At 43.4% G+C, this 18379-nt stretch overlaps 1 protein-coding gene across 3 annotated transcripts; it reads left to right on the top strand.

The window, feature by feature from the left end:
• The first annotated feature begins 596 nt into the window (after positions 1–596).
• Positions 597–17553, top strand: CDCA7L (cell division cycle associated 7 like). Of its 3 annotated transcripts, none has more exons than XM_040548071.1 (9): positions 597–648; positions 10215–10346; positions 10787–11146; positions 12646–12720; positions 13155–13340; positions 13874–14008; positions 14862–15011; positions 15814–15950; positions 16604–17553. In XM_040548071.1, exons 3-9 carry the CDS (start codon positions 10790–10792, stop codon positions 16632–16634), a joined length of 1071 nt encoding a protein of 356 aa, XP_040404005.1. In that variant the 5' UTR covers positions 597–648; positions 10215–10346; positions 10787–10789; the 3' UTR covers positions 16635–17553. The 3 variants fall into 3 exon arrangements, with proteins under 3 accessions (XP_040404005.1, XP_040404006.1, XP_040404004.1); XM_040548072.1 differs by having other exon boundaries at positions 10215–10355; positions 13877–14008; XM_040548070.1 differs by having other exon boundaries at positions 10215–10355.
• Positions 17554–18379: the final 826 nt, after the last annotated feature.

Here is an 18379-nt window from a genome sequence, read left to right as displayed (position 1 = left end):
AGCGCTGCCTCACATTGGTTTCATCTTCACATTTCACTGGCATGATAACTGTAAGTTAAAGGACTTGGGAAGTTTGGGAACGCTCAACATTTGGAAGTGACATCTCCTTTTATAGCGCTTTCCAAAGGCTAACACCTCACGCGTGTAGCACAGAAATAAACATTTTAAATTAAGGGAGGACCCGAGCCAGGCAAGACCGCACCTTTGGCCTCACGGGGTGCGTACGAGCCAAAGGAAGGGGCTGAGAGGCTGCTCCCCGAGCCCATCCCTCCCCGCACCACGGGAACCCCGTGAAAGGCTGCGGGCGGCCCCAGCCCCCGCTCCCCGCCGCCTCCCCGGTCCCTCCCCGCAGCCCCTCAGCGGCCGCCCCTCAGCGCCGGGCCCACCCCCGCCTTTCCCGCCGCCGCCGGCCGGCTCCTCCCCGCCGCCGCCTCGCCCGCCTCCCGCTGCCCGCGCAGCCGGCGGCGGCGGCGCCCCCCGCGCTCCTCCCTTCCCTCTCCTTCCCTCCCTCCTTCCTCCGGCGGTTCCCGGCGCGATGGGGCGGCGGCGGCGGCGGCGGCGGCGGGGGCCGGCCGGCCGGGGGCGGCGGAGGCGGCGGCGGCGGCGGCGGCGGGCCCGGTGAGGCTGGCGGCGGCGGGCCGCGGCAAGGTGAGGCGGCCTTTGTCCGCCGGGGCGCCCGCGAGGGGCCCGGGGCGCCCCGACCCGCCCGGGCCCTCCACGTGGCGCGGCCCCGGCCCCGGTGCAGGGGGAGCTCGGGCGCCGTGGTGCTGTGGGGTTGCCCAAAAACCCGCGCTGCGGGCCGGGGAGGGGCTTCCTGGGGGCTGGGAGTGGGAGTTTTAGGAGTAATGGGTGTTGGGTTGGTGGTGCCCTCGCGTGTTGTCCGCAGGGGGTGGTGTCGTGGTGCCGTGGTGCCGCAGGGCTGCATCGCGGGGTGCGGGCGGGTGGTTGGGGAGGCCCCCAGCGTGCCCCCAAGTGTGGTTTGGTCTCAGCGTGGACGCGCCAGGCTGCTTGTATGGCCCGGGTCTTGGGAGGCGAGAAGCATCAGGACCCTCCGAGGCAGTGGGAGGCAGGCAGGATAACCAGATTTAATTATCATCATGCTAATCGGCTTTTGCTGATACAGCAGGTAAGGGGGCTGCGTGGCTGGCTGCGTAGCAGAAGGACACGGGAGTGTTATGGAGATGCCTGTCGGTACCTCTGTGGTACCTCTGACCTCCCAGGGACTCGGTGACCCTCCCAGCAGTGCACAGCCCCACGTTCTCCAGGGCAGAGCAGGCACAACAGCATCGCATGCCAGTCTGGGGAGCTCTTAGGGAGCCCTAATCGATGGCACAGTGGATGCATCTGGCACTTGTCACCTCCGATCCTATAGCGATCCTTCCTGCTGTACCTAAAAGCTGTTGCATCACGCTTCCTTAAGGCCCAGCAAAGGGAAGAAAGGTGCAGTCTGTTGTCAGTGCTCTTACGTTTCTTGTGGGGGCTTGTTTTGGGCTGTGGTCTTCTGCTGGCTCTCGCTGTTCCTTGCAGCTCACTGGTAAGCAAGCGGTGGGTGTCACTCGGGCTTGAGCCAGAAGGACTTGGCAGCCAAGGCTTCCTTGTCTCTCTGAAGCGATGTGGCATCTGCTGACTAGTAAATTAGTAAGTAAATTTGTAAGTAAACACATGTCCCCGTTGCAAGGAACTGCCAAGTCAGTAGTACAGAATTGGTTTGAATTGCAAGACCTGTGGCTGGATCTGGTCCCTGTCCCGGGGCTGATTTGAAAGGTTCTGGCACCACCGCTTCAGTTCTTGGGATTTGTTTAAGGGGCGCTGATGGACTAAGCCTTGGCACCCAAAGGGCCTGGGCACTGGCAGCCTGGACACAAAGAGGGGATGCGTTGCATGCCTGAATTCCCATAAAGTGGCGTGGTTTTACAGAATCTCTTGAACCACTGTGCCTGCTTCTGCGTGTGCTGTCAAAATGTGGGTGGCGGCCAAGTCTTCGTGGCAGTGGCGTCATACAAAAGTGCTTTGCTTGGAACACCAGGACCTGGAAAACAATTAGACACCACAGATAAAAGGGGATGATCTTGAATTATGCAAAATTAATTCAGAAATAATTGTTGCTATGGTTTGGTTCAGCGAGTTTCTCCCTTTCTCTGAACACGTGCTTGCCTTTCATCATGCTGCCTTGTGCCAGGTATACTTCATTGTCCAGGTTCCAGGCTTTTGTGCCCTGATGCTTTTGAGAAATTGCTGTGATCGTCTGGTATCATCTTTGTCTTCCAGTATTTCGTTGGGGTGAGGGTTGTTCCCTTCTCTGTCTCAGGCTGGTCGGATGGTGGTCACGGTCCTTTTGACCATGTGTGTAGTCGGGTGTTCCTTTTGCACAGCAATACGTGACCTGGCTTCCCTCCGCCTTCCGTTTCTTTGTCATGTTTGTAGGATGTTTAAAATTAAGCTTTCATACAATGCTGTTCACCATTACGGTTCCAGTGGAAAGACTGGGATCTTGACTTGTGAATAGTTCTGGGGTTTTGGTTTGGCACCTATCAGCGTTCTGGCTGGGGCCCTCTATTCTTGCAGTGCTGGTGATAATTGTCAGCCTGGGAGCACTTCTCTGCTCAATTGTTTTTGGGGATGCGCGCCAAGTGCAGCGCCTGTAGCCCTGGGTGGCGTTCCTTGGGCTCGCCTGCCTACTGAGCCTGGAACAAGTCGAGAGGTTTTCCAGCATGAGATGGAGGTGCAGGTTTGGACAAGTTTAGGTTGTGTGAATATTCATTTGATATTAAACTGGGATTACTTCGGTTGGACTAAAATGAATAAACAAAGTTTGAACATTGGTGAAATTACCCGTCCTCTGCTTCACAGAGGATTGTCCGTGCATTCTATACATTTCAATGAGGGGAAAACACCTGAAATATTTCTTTTTTTTAGTGGTAGAAAAATACCACTTTTTTTAGTGGTAGAAAAATAGTGGTAGCAAAAATAGTGGGTTACATCATCCTGTGCTCTCTCACCCATGACATTCTCCTAATATGTTGTTACAGAAGAAAGTGCTGGTGTGGGTCAATTGTCAACAAAACCAATATTTTAAACTGTTAAGGGGCATTTGTGCATACAGCTGACAGTGGCGTTCAAACAATGTTGATGACTCCTACCAGAAGCCAGGGTGTGTACACAGGCAGCCCTCTTCTTGGCTTAGCAGGGCACTGACTTGCAGGAGGGGAAGTTGCTTGGCTTTGGTGTCGGTAAAGCTGAGTTTTAAATTGAGATGCCAGAATTCTTGCTGTTGATGTGGAAAGTAAAATGTCTCACCTCGGGCTCTTCTTTTTCTCCTTGCCTAACGAGACAGGTGGAATTTGTGGGGACGGCGGTGAGAGAAGTCGTGTTGTGACTGGTGGAGACCTCAGATGCATTACTTTCTGTCAGTCATGTGCTGAGTGCCAGTGCATAGCGGAAACAGGTCTGACATCCCTCTCAGCCTTGTTTTCCCTCTCCATCATGCTTTGCCTCTGCTGACAGGTCTGTCAGCCTGCATGGACACAAATGAGCTTAAATGCTCCCAGTTCCCGATAATTCTCACTGCAGGCTGCCAGATTTGAGGGCAGCCTTGATTGTACTGGTAATATTTCTTCAGAGGGAAGAAATGACAGTGGGAATATAGTGAACTTTGATCTTCTGCTGAAGAAACATACTTAGGTGTGGTTATTCTGGAAGTTGTTGGGTTGTGTGCTGTTTGTAGAAGGGAGTGTTTTATTCTGCTTGTGAAAAGTGCCTTCTGGGTATTATAACCAAGTAACTGTAACTTTATTTGCAAAAATAACTGAACTTGATAGGCATACGATTTCTTACTGGGAATGATATTTAGACTTTCTCTGCAGCTGTGAATTATTTCCAGCTTTCACTAGACTTTCAGTGCTTTTTGTAGCTGTTATCTTCAAAAGACAACATTTCTCAAGTCTGCAACATTACAGCAGACTTGCATTTTCTCTGAACCCGTGGGTTTTCTCATGTTGAAATATTTTCCCTGTGCAAGCTTGAAATGTTCATCACCTCTCTGCCTTTCTGTCACTTTTTTACAGGCTTAGCAGCAAAAAGACCCTGTCTCGAAGTGCCTGCATCTTTCAAGTGCTTAGAACAGATTAATATTTTAACATCTCTCTTCAAGCATGTGTGTATTTTATTCCTTGGTGTATGCTACTTTGTTGACAGAGTTGCAATGATAGGCTCGGTTGCTGATTATAAATCAGTTTCTGAATGTGCTTTAACTGAAAATTAATAATGAAAAAGCCTGGGGCTTCCAGGACTGCACTGTGAGTAATGGAGGATCCATCGTGGCAGAGGTTTCCAGTGCAAGCTGCTGTTTGAGATCTGGCTGCTGATGGCAGTGGGCTGATGTTGGGAATGACCTCGATTTGTGATTTCAGATGCAAGATATTGTTGATGAGCTTGGTCATGAGGAAGATGCAGAGGTGTGTGTGACGAGTTGGTGTGTGTGCCTTGCTGGTGTGGGCGAGCAAACCCGCAGTCTAGAGTTTCAGGATCAGCAAAGTCCTGTTTAGAAGATCAGAGGCACAGCTTTTTTACAGCAAATAAGAACTGTCTAAAGCCTGCACCCATGTATAAGAGCAGAATAGTTCAGTAACTCACATCCTGTTACCTTCTGAGGGCTGTTTGAAATAAGACTTGTGTTAATCACATTTCTGACGTTGCAGACAGACACGGCGCTGTAGGAATACAAGTCTTAATTAGTCTTATGTAAATTAGCAGTTGGCACCTTCAAGAGTTCTGCTTTAAAACTACCAGTATTTGTAGAGAGAACTGAGATTTTGGTCAAGCACTCTAATTCGGTATCACCCTTTTGTCCATATTCTAAGCCCTCATTTTCCTATGTTTATTTAAAAAAATGAATAAAAACTTGCTATTTCTTTGGTTTTTAGATACTATAGGATCAAACTGGAAGACTAACTGCACAGCTAAGCATTGTATCTGTTCTTCACGGTAGTCAGTAAATCATGAATAAACTGAATAAACGGGTCAAAATATTTTAAAGCATATATTTTAAAGCAGGCAAAGGAGAAAATGACGGCTCTTGGCGCTAAGAACACAGTTTTTAATGTGTGTTGCCAGGGTACTCTTTTCAAACTCTTGCAGTATGTCTACCTTACGTGTGTTGGTGTGTGTTCCTTGCTATTAAATCGAGCCATTTCGGTGAAATGAGGGCTCGCCAATAATTTAATGGGATTCTTGTAGTCAGAGTGTGGGGAGCAAGTCGCAACCTAAAACTCTCTGAAGTTCTGCAGTAAGTTACTTAAATCAGTACCTTAGTATTTGAGATTGCATAAAAATCAAAAAAGGTCTAATACTGGGAAAGCATTTTTTTTCTTTGTTCAAAATCAGTAATTACACCCCCAGAATAGCTCCTCTGGTGCAGATGCAGAAGTAATAGACGAAGAAGAAGGAGTTAGTTAGGCATACAGTAATCGCAGCAGTGGCTAACTCGCTGTACAATAGCGCGAGAACTAATGCAGTGGCTCCTGGAAGCAATTTATTCATAGCAAGGAGGCTCACAGCTCCTTGTGTGTTTTGCCATTAAAATGCATAATGCTTCATTTTTCAGGCTGCTCTGTATTGAGAGAATTCCATCACAGCAATGGGGCTGGACTCTGGCTGTTCATTTTAAGAGACGGGGATAAGGAAATACCAAAAGCTTTCGAACACAGACTTCTGCAGCAGTGCGCTGGGTCGTGCCGTTATATGCCTGCAAGGGTCAGTTGTGTAGAGGTGGATTCTGCTCTTGCTCAAGGAGTGGTAAATCAGTTTTGAATCAGTCTACATTGGTTTTGTAAAAGCAAAGCAAGACTAAAATTAGCTGTAGCTTATTTGAGGGAGCAAAGTTTTGGTCGAGATGTTGCTTGAAGTGGTACCAACAGAAGTGGTATCACTCGTCAGCAGTGTTACTTTTGGAGAATGATCTGCCTTTGGGCAGTTACCTTGGCACAAAACAATGCCTTCTGCCTCTTTTTCTTTCTTTTTTTTTTTTTTTTAAATGTCTGTCTCTGCTCATCCTATCCTTCCACACACTAAGTCCTAAAATGGCCTAGGTGAGAGCTGGCTGAAGGCTCCTTACTAGCCTGTTACATAGAGAGGCCTGCCTGAAGTGGCTGATGGAGTACCTGACAGTGGGAAATGTTGAGCTCTGGTGACATGGGTCTCCTTTGGAGCTGGGGCTGAACTTGGCGAACTCTTACATGGTGAACTTGGTCACCTCCAGAAGTGCCACAGCCTGCCTTTGGCAGTGCCTCCTGATGGCTCGATCTGGAGCTTCTGGCAAACAAGAGATGTTCTCGATCAGTGTGGGTTTTCACTTTCTTACTGAGTATCTCAGAAAGAACCCCGGATAAGCACTGACGAAAGAGGAGTTGCATTGGTTTTATTTTTGGAATTAGCTAAGTGTTTGCTAAAATAAGTAATGGTACTGTTACCAGATGCAATGGTAAGATTTCTCTGTACTTGTTCATCATTTCGTTGTGTCTGAATGCGTGATCCTCAGTTCTGAGCCGTCATGGCTCAGTGAGATGAGGAGTAGTGATAGTGAGATGGGTTTCGCTGCAGAGAAAGGTGCCCTGATCATGCACTTGCAAGGGTGCACACGCATTTTTGTGTCTGAGAAGTGCTGTTGTGTGGAGTTAACAGTCTGCATATTGCATCCCCTCCCTGGTCCCAAGTCTGACGTCTGCATTTAAGGATTAAAACAGTCTGCACCAAATATCCTGGAGTTTAGCTAAATGAGATGCAGTTCTGCTATGCGTGGCGTATTTTGTAATACGTACTTGCGCTTGAATACGAGCATAAAAATAACAGTTGTGCTGTTGCCAGTTTGTTTTCCTGTGAAGTTGGTGTCTCTGACTTCTATCTTCTGTCTTGTTTTGAATCGGAGACAGATACCCAAAGAAGTGGCTGTCATTTTTAATGCCCCAGGTGGCAAGGAAGATTTTCTGGGGTTCCAAGAGGATGCTTCCAGACAGAGGTTGTTGTCAGAGGACAGCTATGGTAGTTTTGATACCCAAGAGTCAGGAATAGAGGTAGGAAGGGATTGCCATAGCCCAGCTGTGCTCTCCTGGTGCAGTTGTACTCTGAGCCTGCGTCCAGGCTGCACAAGCCATAAATTCACAGCAAAACCAGGAATCTGCAGTCCTCATATTAAAAAATACATTTATACAAACTGTCTGTTCTTTTTTGTATTGATGATTGCTTTTTAAAACTCTTTCATGATATGAAAAGGAAAATGGGTTTCAGTGGAAGGGAAGCCTAGGTGGAATAGGTAAGTGTCACAAATAGGAGAGAGAAAATGGCCATCCTGGGGTAGCGTGCACTGGATAAATAGGACAGTGGAAAGGCATGAAAATAGATGGGTTTTGTGAGTATCCCAGCAAACTTCAAAGTATTTCTTTCAGAAATTAATATCCCTCTGTTGCTGTTTCTTCACTGAAATTGCAATTTTAGCGGTGGTGGCCCCAGAGGCCATCTCTGTGAGATTTGCTGGTTCTCTGGTGTCTTAGTGGTGAGATAGCGTGGATTATCATAAAAAAATAATATTTTGCAATCTTTTTCATGTGTTAACTGGAAGTATCAGCTGAATCCCCAAGCAAAGAGAACTGGTGTGCTGTGTTGGCTGCCAGGAAGTTCTGTTTTCAGCCTTTTAGGAGCTTATAATTACATACTTAATGTGGTCCAGTGTGCTAAAAGATACCTTTGTTGGCTACGTCATAGCCAAGGTCCTTCCATTGCCGTAATAACAAAAACTGAGAATGTCTGTGTTATGTTTTTAGCCCGTCAGGTTAAAAGTTGCTGAAGTCAATGGCTAGCGTTAGCAAAGGGAACAAGCAGAATGAGGCTTGTTCAGGGACGTACTACTTCTGAGCCTTCAGAAGGGAATGCTGTCAGGAGAGGTTTGGACAAAGCGTGGAAGTGGTTTTGGGGTAGAGCTGCAGCCTGTGCTATAGGGATAGACGGTGTCTAAACCCAAGTGAAATATACCGGGCTCTAAGTCACTTTGTGACCTTGTCGCTCAGTGGCAGTGCCAGGGAACTGGGGACAACCCAGAGGTGGCTTGCTCTTGTGCAAGAGCTTTGTGTGGCAGCCTGCGCTTCTGCTGCCTGCTTGGTGACTGCAGGCGCCTTGCGTTGCTTCTCTCTGCCTTGGTTTCCTAACGTGTAAAAAAGAGATTATGGTAACGATCTGAGCCGTGAAGCGTTTTAAAATCCTCTGATGGAAAATGTTGTGCAGGAACTAGGTACTATTAACGTGAGTTACTGCGAATCCTCTAATATTCCCTGCCCCAAGTGAGACTTGTTCAGGATTTACGGCTGGCGGTGTAGCCTCTCTCACCATTTCTTTTTGCCTTGGGCTAATGATTATTTTAAATCACTGCGAGCTTAATTCCTTTGCTACTAAATGTTAGTCTAAAAAAAAATCTTCATTTTTTTTCCCCTGGGTTCCATCCATTTATGATGCCAGACACCACTGTTTCTGTGAAGGACCACAGGTACTTTATCTGCAAGAAACAATAAGGTTTTGGTGTAAAGAGCAAAATGATGAGAAGTTCAGAAAAAGCGGTGATGGTTAGGAGGAGGCGAGGCAGCTGCCTTGCAGGGGTGATGAGTGGGATGTTTGTGTGTTGGGTGTTCCCTTGGGCGTCAATGCACAAATACATTCATAAGTATTAACCTGTGTGTGTCTGTTTTTTCTCCTCCAGGCTTTCTGCAGTCCTACTGCAGAAATCTCTGTGCTTTGCTGAGTTTCAGCAGTTTCTGCTATAGGTGTCCCTGATGCTTATTTCACCATGCATAGGCCATTATTCACCGGTGTAACACAGCTTAGCTCTAGGTGTGCTATTTTCAGTCACTTTAGCAAACAGGTTAAGATTTTCCCCACCCCCCACCCCTTAACCTTCACTGTGGAATTTCAGGAAAACAGAATACATACAAACTTCAGTTTCCCTCCGAGAAATGCAATTTAACTTTAAAGTAACTTCCCTATTGTGTTTGTTCCTTTCTCAAGCTGCTGCACTGCAGCTATCAACAAAGGAATAAAGTAATTTTGCTCAGAGAAAACTCATTCCAATTACCTCTAATAATTTCTAGATGTTTAAGTGTAAAGAAACAGCACATGCAGTAGCTCCCCCTCCCATTCCCCTGTAAGTTTTTCCACTCAATGTATTGTATCTGTTTTTCACCAGATATTATCTTAATGTAAAGAAGTGTGTAATTAAAGTCAGGGAAGGGAGGGAATTGAAAGGAAGAATAAAGATATTTAGCAATTGAATCATATGAAAGGTCATTTTTGTATCTTGCGTGGGAGGAAGAAATAGCAGAGGAAAATTGGGGAAACAAGCTGAAGTGAATGTTGCAGGCTCTCAAAAAGCAGGTGTGGTGTGAACATGCCTACTATGAACACGTCTTTCAGGGGACTAACAGGGACGAGTTGTCAGATGGCCTTCTACTAATATTGATTAGAAGTGTGGAAATATATTTCCGATTTAGTAAATGTGTTCAGAGATGTCAAAAGCAAACACTGGATTTATCCCTTGTTTGGCATGTATGTGGATATCCTGGAAAGTGTTCTAATAAGACTTAATTTTTTTCATGGACTGACATTTCACTTCCTAGTCTGAAGACAGAAGTTTGGGATCTGTCTAGGCTAAAACATATCTGAATGATAAAACAAAGTTGAGAAGTGGGAAGATGGAGGGATTTTAGTGAGACTGTTGAAGGCTTTCTTACTATGTTTGTTGCTTGTGTTTTTTTTTTTCTTTAATAGAAAGTCATTTAAGGCCTGCTTTTTTTTTTCTTACATCCAGAAGAAACAAGCACAACAACCTGGCAATTCAAAAATAAAAGAAAAGAATAATTTATTTTTATTGAGTAGTAGTGAAGAAGAGGAGGAGGAGGAAGTGAAGAAGAAAGTTTCTTCCATGAGATGCAGCTCAGTTTGTCTTGTGCTCAAAATGAAGGAAAAAAATCCTATGAAGTTAAAATAACTCAGTGCTGAAATTCTGAATGTTGTCTTCTTTTTTTTTTTCTGATTTTGAAGAGTATTGTCTGCAAAGTGTTCTCACAGTATATGCAATCTAGTTGGTACCTCCTTAAGCCTTAGAACCTGTTGATTTTGACTGGGTGACTACTTTGTGTGTGACTGTTTCTCATACCTGCTGGCTGGTATTTTTACAGGGTGTTCAATATCAGCCCAGATACCTTACAGAAGAACTGCAGAAGATTTTCACTGAAGACACTGACTCTGAAACTGAAGCGTTTGAAGGCTTTGCTTCAAGTGAGGTGGATGTGAAGAAAAAAGGAGTTTTGGTAAAGGCAGTATGTATATATATATTTTTCTGTTTCTTCCGTGTAAACTTCATGTTCCAGTAAGCATGTTTCTGATAGACTATGATGCTCATTATTCATACCGAAGAAAAATATGTATTATATTGAAAAAGTAAAAAGACCTTTATTTAATGCAATATAACATAAGAAATGAGAACTTCTCCCCCTGCTTGCAGACTGACTGTGATAGGCAATGCTGTTCCTCTGAAAACAGCCTTGTTGGTATACCAAACAACATTGACGTGAAGATTTTGTGTTGGGAGAGCTTGCATACTAGTAACTCTTTAAAATCTGTTGATTTAGGTGAATTTATAACAGCGTTTTAGGTCGTGAGACTGCTGCTTAAAATTAGTGATTAAAAAATGCCCTTTTGTGTGTCACAGCAGCAAAATGTAACATAGATTCATTCTTGCTGCCTGTAGGAGATGGAGTCAGACATGAGCGATGAAGAACGTGATAATTTATTGGGTACTGAGGAAGAAGAGGAGGAAGAGTCAAAGAAGAAAGTTTCCCCCAAGAGAAGAAGCTTTGGTCTTCGTGTTGCTTTTCAGTTTCCGACTAGAAAGTCTTCTGAGAAAAAAGTGCCTGAACAGGATTTTTCTAAGTTACCTATAAAGGACAGTAAATCCCCCACTGCTCTTTCAAAAGAAAGAAATTGCAAGCGATGGGATAAACTAGAGGGCTCTGCTTCAGAATCTGAAGAAGACATTAAAGAAACACAGGAAGAAAGTTCCAGTGCTCTGCTTAAAAGAGCTATGAATATTAAAGAAAATAAAGCCATGGTAAGACTTGTGAGTAGTGCTTTGTTCTCAGACATCGGCAACTGAGCACTTGAATTTGGCACACTTGAATTTTAGGGTCCTTCCTGGTGATGTGGGAAAATCTCATGGTGGTTTGAGGTAGATTTTTTTTTTTAAACCAGGGAGGACTCTGGAGAACCATCAGCACTCAGACGTTTCCTGCTAGAATAGTCTCAAGTAAGACTAGTCAACTCAAGTTTAAAAGCAATGTCGAACCAAACATTTTGTATGTGGATGTGAACACAGTTAGATATCCAGGTCACAGTCATATTCAGAACCTGTCAGAAAACCAGCTCGTCCTTTCAGGTGTTTCGGTGTTGTTTGTGCAATAGAGTTTCTACTTTCCATTTGTGTCTGAGAGATCTTCTGCAGTTACTGATTGGAAAGCCAACCCAAAACCACTGAGGATTATAAACGTTTCAGTTGTGTGGGATGTGATGCTTACAGTTATACTTGGCTATATAACTACTGAAAGTGTGTGTTTATGTGCATACAGATAAGGGAGAAGTGAGACTCCGATCGCTCCTGAACATTTTTTTGTTCTGTTGTCTAAAATTTTACTAGCTCTCTTAATTATTACAATATTGTGCAAATCTGTATTCATTTTGTGTCCTCTGTGACTCCTTCAGTGTTACTGTACTGCAGGCTATGTTGCAACCTCCAGGCAGTCTTCTGTACACCTCTTGGGTGTGTGGGCCTGCAGCTCCCAACTAAAACTTTGATTTAATTTGTATCTGTTTCTAATCTTACCTTGTTTCTTCACTGCTGTTGTGTTCTTGCTGCTGTTCCTTCTTACCTCCCAGCTTTCCTTCTCGTTTCAACTCAACCACTGTAAAATTCACTAGTGTCCTAGCTGAGGACACTCGTAATAAACACCACAGTGAAGCACTTATTGAGAAGTGCTGCTAATCTCGTGATTGCTCTGGCTGTGTCAGAGACAACTAGTAGCATGGCTAAACCAGGAGCTAGTGGCTAGTAGCCTGGCTAACCCTTTCTGTTGCCGGCTTTTTGGTAAGTAGCCTCATTCTGGCCTTCCAGAACAAGGCCGAATTGTTTTGGACCTGTCAGCCACCACTTCTGTTGAAGTGCACGTCTGGGACATCTCCCACATGATGCAGCAAGCTCTTCCTGCTGAAGTACTTCTGATACTGCACACACCATGGTTAGGGAAAGGACTAGAGGGCCTAGTTGCTTTATAGCTTTGCAAATGAATGTGCACGCCTGTTGCTGGGTGTGTATACGCAAAGCGATGGGTATTTAACGTTACTGTCTGGAGCTGTGAAGTTAGTTTTGTATGCAAAATTTTTTTCACTTGGGGATAAATGAGCTCCACCTACATTCAGTGCACAAAACCTTACTGTAGGCACTTCAACTTACTGTGTTCAGATGTAATTCGGAGTGTATACAAAAAGAGGGGATGATGTGTGTCAAATATGTGCAAGTTCACAATGACTTCAATATGGTATCACTGTTGCTTTCAGCTTGCCCAGTTATTAGCAGAACTGAATTCTGTACCTGACCTGTTCCCAGTGAAGACACCTGCCTTGACTCCTTCGGTAAGTCTTCGTGCACTGGCTAGAGATGAAAGACATTTGTGCTAGACTTGTGATTAATGCGTTTCTTCATGAAACACTTTCACCAAGGTGTAGCAATACTTTGTCTGTATTTGCTGTTGGTCGGTATTCAAGTGCTGAAGGTTATGTGAGGAAATGGACTTTGAAAAGATAATGTGTGAACAAATAAAAAGACCAAGACAAGGTTCTATTTTGTCATTTTTTGCCCTGTAAGTTCTTTTGGGATGCTAGACAAATGCCTGTGTATGTGCTGATTAGGAAGAGTAGTTGCTGTCCTTTTTGTTTAGATCCTTTACATGCTTAGATCCTTAGGTGTGTTCAGATTGTGGGAAAATCCGAACCTTTAGCGCTGAAGAATAGCGAGAACTAGCTTCTATCTTAATATGCCATCTATAGATTTTTTTTTCTTTTTCTAGAAACAGAGGAAAATCCCAAGGAGGGCATTTTCCGAAGGCCAGATAACACGTCGCATGAACCCAACCAGAAATGCTCGTCCACCAGAGAAATTTGCCTTGGAAAAATTTACTGTGTCAGCCATCAGATTTGCAGAACAGTTCCATAGTTACAAACAACAAAACCTCTTAAAGAAAAGACTGAGCATGGTATTTGGCAGACTTTGATATTTCTGCTAGTCAGGGATTAGGGAACATTTATGTAGATTATTGGCCAGCACTTAGAGCAGACATCATATCCTACAGCAAGTTAGTTGATGAGAACCTTTCGTTTGGAATTAGCAAGAGGAAGTTGCCTTCAGGCCTTCCTGCCCCATCTTTCATCCATTAGTGGGGCTCTGCTTGTGACTTGTCTTGTCCAAGCATAACAAGCAGTTTACTTATTCTAGTGTTTATTATCTGAAAATAGTGGGAGTAGAAATAACAAGGATAGAATGATGGGAAAGAAGAACATAGAATAAATAGTATATGGAGTAGAGAGAGGATTAGGGAGGAGAGGGAGAGAAGAGAGTTGGGGGTGTGGGTTGGATGGAAACCCAACTCTATTCCCTGTTCTTCCAGTGGTCCACGAACATGTAGTCTACCCCCTTTAGGCTGCATATGCATTATAAATGAAAGAATTTGTCACCAAGTGTGGTGACAGAGTCTTCATGCCACGGAGGTGTTGAGATGAGTTTGTTTAGCAGGGGAATTGTGGCGTGCGCAAACGGAGGAGATCATCAAAGTATTCATCTTACCGTCCAGTAGAGGATATTACTGATGAGGATTTGGACAACATTGCAATCACTGTTAAAGACAAAATCTATGACAAAGTTCTAGTAAGTAGCAGCTGTTTTCTTTATGGGATCTATTGTCGTCTAATAGTTCATCTGGCACTTGCTAAAAGGTGTGCTTTCCGGAAGTTTTGGAGAGGGCAGCTCTCGCTATTGCACAAGCACGACTTGAAAGCTTTGCCAGACTTCTGTGGGCTTGCCCATGCTGGTTAATACACCTCAACAATTTTTGCCTCTGGAAGGTGCTTCCTTGCCATAGAATTAAGTGGAAGTTGTTACAGCTATGACTCATCAGTGATAAAGAGTTGAAATCCCACTTATCTTTCATTCTTGCTTAATTTATTTTTTGCTGTTGTGGTGGCCGTACACTTAAATGTTAGTGATCTCTACTCTTTATACCCCCTAGAAACTACGTTTCTGCAGGGGTTGGCTAGTTTTCAAAGCACTTGTTGGAGCTCCTCTTCCATTCTTTCATCTTATTTTGCTATTATTAATGGTCATCAAGAGCTAGATGATCATCTTACTATGTTTTATGCATCACTGTATTTGCAGAGCTGAGTCACAAGGTCGTCATCTGCGTATACCATAAGCATACATAAGCTTTTTGCCAGATTGGGGAAGGAGGGGTGATCAGAACTGCAGCAATAAGGTTCATGTAGTCTGAGACTCCAAAGCAAGTGAGGACAGGCACTGTCACTGTAAAATCTGTATCGTTTTATGAAATACTATATAATTGATTATAATGACAGAACTTACAGTTTTTACTAAGATTCTCATTGCTGGACTTGACTTTGGTTTGAAGTCTGTGCTTTGCTGTTAGCAGACGTATTACGAAAGTTTGGCAACAGGCATTTAAGGTCCTTCAAGCATACTTATTTCTCCTCTCCGACTTCTTTAGGGTAGTACTTGCCACCAGTGTCGTCAAAAGACAATTGATACAAAGACCATCTGCCGCAGCCAGGGCTGTGGAGGTGTAAGGGGGCAGTTTTGTGGACCGTGTCTTCGAAATAGATATGGGGAAGATGTGAAATCAGCACTGCTCGATCCAGTAAGTATCATTTCTTGGATTTGGAAAGAAAGTATTATGAATACGGATTTGCTAGTTGTGATGAGTGTATGCTTATGGTAACATGGTGTTTGGAGCTTTTTGGCATAAGAAGGTCTGTAGTACCATTATGACTGACATGGATCTTGTTGGAATGCAAGTTTTCTCCCCCCAAGGTGCTGAACAAGGAGCATGCACAGTGTGTTCTCATACGGTCTTTCCCTCACATCTGCTTTAGAGACAGTCTTATGATCCATTCTGAAAGACTAAGAACTAAGGTCTCCAGTGTGCTGGCACAGATACGCTGTAATGCAGGCTGTTAGCACCTGAACCTCTGTGTTCAGTTGTTGAGCAGCTGGGAGACGCCTGACTTCATGTACGTTCTGGTTAGTTTGGTCTCAAGAATCATGCTATGCAGCAGGCAGATCTAATGGAACTTCTAACAGTGGGTACCCATCTCTTTCTGGGAAGCTCACTATGGTCAGCCTAGCACAGCATGATTATCATTAGGCAGTATTACAGCTGCTTTTAGTCTATTTTGAATTAATATTGAGAAATTCATCCAGGGACTCCGAGTCTTAAGAGTAAAATGTATTCAAGCAAAGAGAGTAGTACTTGATCGTATCTTTAATTCTGCAGAATTTGGAAACTAACAAGTGTGGTTGGCTTCTGATTCAGACTTTTAAAATCTCACCCTGAATAATAATGTGATAAGGAAGCCATACTCTTGTCTGGTAGAGCAATGCGAAGGAGAATATAACCTTACTTTTCGCTTGCCTTTAACTCCCCCCACTCCTCCTTGCAGGACTGGATCTGCCCTCCTTGTCGTGGGGTGTGTAACTGCAGTTACTGCCGCAGGCGCGACGGTCGCTGTGCCACGGGGATGCTCATCCACCTGGCAAAGTTCTATGGCTACAACAATGTGAAAGAATACTTGGAAAGGTGAGGGTTGTGCCCAGTGGGCATCCTGTGAGCTCAGGTATTACTCCAAGACTGCTGCCTAGGCTTGAGCTGAGCTCTTTTGAAATGCGTCTTCATTACAGACATAGTTGGTTACAAGTGTCTCTGATTCTGTCACTCCAAAATAGATTTACAAGTCTTTATTACTATCTGACCTTACACTTAGCTTGAGGATTAGTTTCTGGGACAACAAGTAACTGTACAGAGTATTTCTTTATTTTGGAGTCTCACTGGAAACTTAATCGTGGGTGGTTTTGCTTTAATAACAATTATTTACTTTCTAGGCTTTAAACCAAGATGAAAGTCATATTAGTTCCTTTTTTAAAATGTTGAAGCCCTTTAAAACACTTGACTTCTGTGGCCTGGGGCAGATCCTGTACCTTTACAAAAAAGTCTCTTCAGATTTCTCCTAGGCTGAAATCATCTTTGTTGGAGTGAGTCATATCCCTGTGCAAACAACTAACTTGCTATAGAAATTGAAATGCTTTTCCCTATTTTGAAATCAGTATAGGCTGCTTCTAGTATATAGCAATGTTGTTGCGGAAATTGTCATTTTCAAAAGTGGAAAACGCCTGTTCATGGGGAATCTGAGTTTCCTAAAAACTACTAACACTGTTTTCTCATATGTATTCTAGTTTACAAAAACAACTGGCGGACGGCAATTGAGAACACTGAACTCAAGCTGTGCCTGCAAAATATCTTCACAAGTTTTTACTTCAAAAGGTTGTTACTATGTTTTATATAAGATAGAATTTTAGAGTATAGTATATACATTTCTGTGTGCGGAACTTTTCGATTAATGTGGTCTTATGCAAAAGATCTCTCAGGAAAATGTTTGGTAGAGAAATCTACGTGCACAGACCTATACGTTAAGTGGAATGGCACTCTTGAACCTTGGAGTGGTTAATTTCTAATAGGGCTACTACACAACTACATGATGGAAAACTTTGGTGATTTGAGCAATATTTTTATTTATGTAATTGTGTGAATTTGCAAAAAGGGTGTTTAACAACTACCTATAAAGCCTACCTTGTTTAAAAAAAAAAAAAAAAAAAAAAACAACACCCCAAAACTCTTTCTGTTCCAATTTGACCACAAAGACTCAATTTTCCAATCCTTGCTTTCTGAACCTATTCTTCCACTTGTAATATTTAGAACTTATCCCTGCAAAGAGAAGGGTACTTTTCATCTGATTGCCATTATATTCCAGCCAAAGCTGGTGTAACCTACCAGTGGGAGGATGAATTTTTTTTTTTTTAAACCCAAAGTGCAATTAACCACTGAAACATGAAAGTGGAAGTGTTTTGTAAAAAAAAATTAAAAAAAAAATTAAAAAAAAAAATCTTGTGATATACCTGCTGCCTGAACCAGCACAGCAATCATAACTAGTTAATTGGTTTAAACCACAATGTTCACGATGTTTTTTTTGAAATACAATTCATAGTTAGATCTTTTTTTCATTTGTGCAACTAAGCTTTCAAACAATTTTAAGCAATATGTTTGTATTGCAGTATGATTATGTTAAAATTTATGTAAGATACATATTTCATTTTATGTAGAGACAATAAAGAATAATCAAGAGGAACATTTTATGAGTGAAACTGCACTCAGGTGATACAATGTTTTGCATTTGCTTTCCCATAACTGGTGTAATGAAGGAATGTTTGTAGATCAATAATGATTATATAGAAAAGCATATGAACACAACACTTGAATGATTAGGAAATATAGCACCTAACTGTCATACTGAGGAATGTTTTTTTTGTGAGGCAAATGTGCTCTAGCTGACTGTGAAAAATGTTTATCTCTTTTTGCTTTGACTACAAGGCAGATTGAGAAAGCAGCATCGACTAAGCAGGACTAAGCATGAAAGCTTAGTCCTAAAAAGCCAAGAGTAAAGCTACACCTGCCAGAACCTATTTAGCTGGCTTCTCTTTGCTTCTCAGTTTAAAAGTCCAAATGTTTTTGCTTTTATAAATTGGACATTCATAAACAGCCTTAGTTTCCCTTTGATCCAGGGGAATAGTTCTTACAAAAATGACTGGCATTGCTGGATTCGATTCCCTGAGCAGGATTTCAGCTACGGTCCCCAGTTGGATGTCCCACCTGGCACCTGCAGTAAACATAGGCACAGAGATTACCAGAAACGTTTAAATCTTAACAGTTGCTTATTGCTAAATATTTAAAACTACACTTGAACATACAAATTTAATGTGGAGTGTTGTAACATGGCCTCTTGCTTCATCTATTGTATGAATGTGAAGATGAATATGAGGTTTGGACTGGACTTCTGTTTTTATCTGTGCCCTTTTGTTGAAAGCAGAAACTGAAAACTGTCTACAGTTGGGACTTTGATGCACATACTGGGTCACAGGCATACACAGTCGAATGCTCAGATTTTCTGAAGAAGC

This window comes from Cygnus olor, chromosome 2 (assembly GCF_009769625.2).
Source record: "Cygnus olor isolate bCygOlo1 chromosome 2, bCygOlo1.pri.v2, whole genome shotgun sequence".
Classification (NCBI taxonomy): Eukaryota; Metazoa; Chordata; class Aves; order Anseriformes; family Anatidae; genus Cygnus; species Cygnus olor.
Note: the sequence above shows the minus strand (reverse complement) of the source record. Positions and strands in the feature narration are given on the sequence as shown.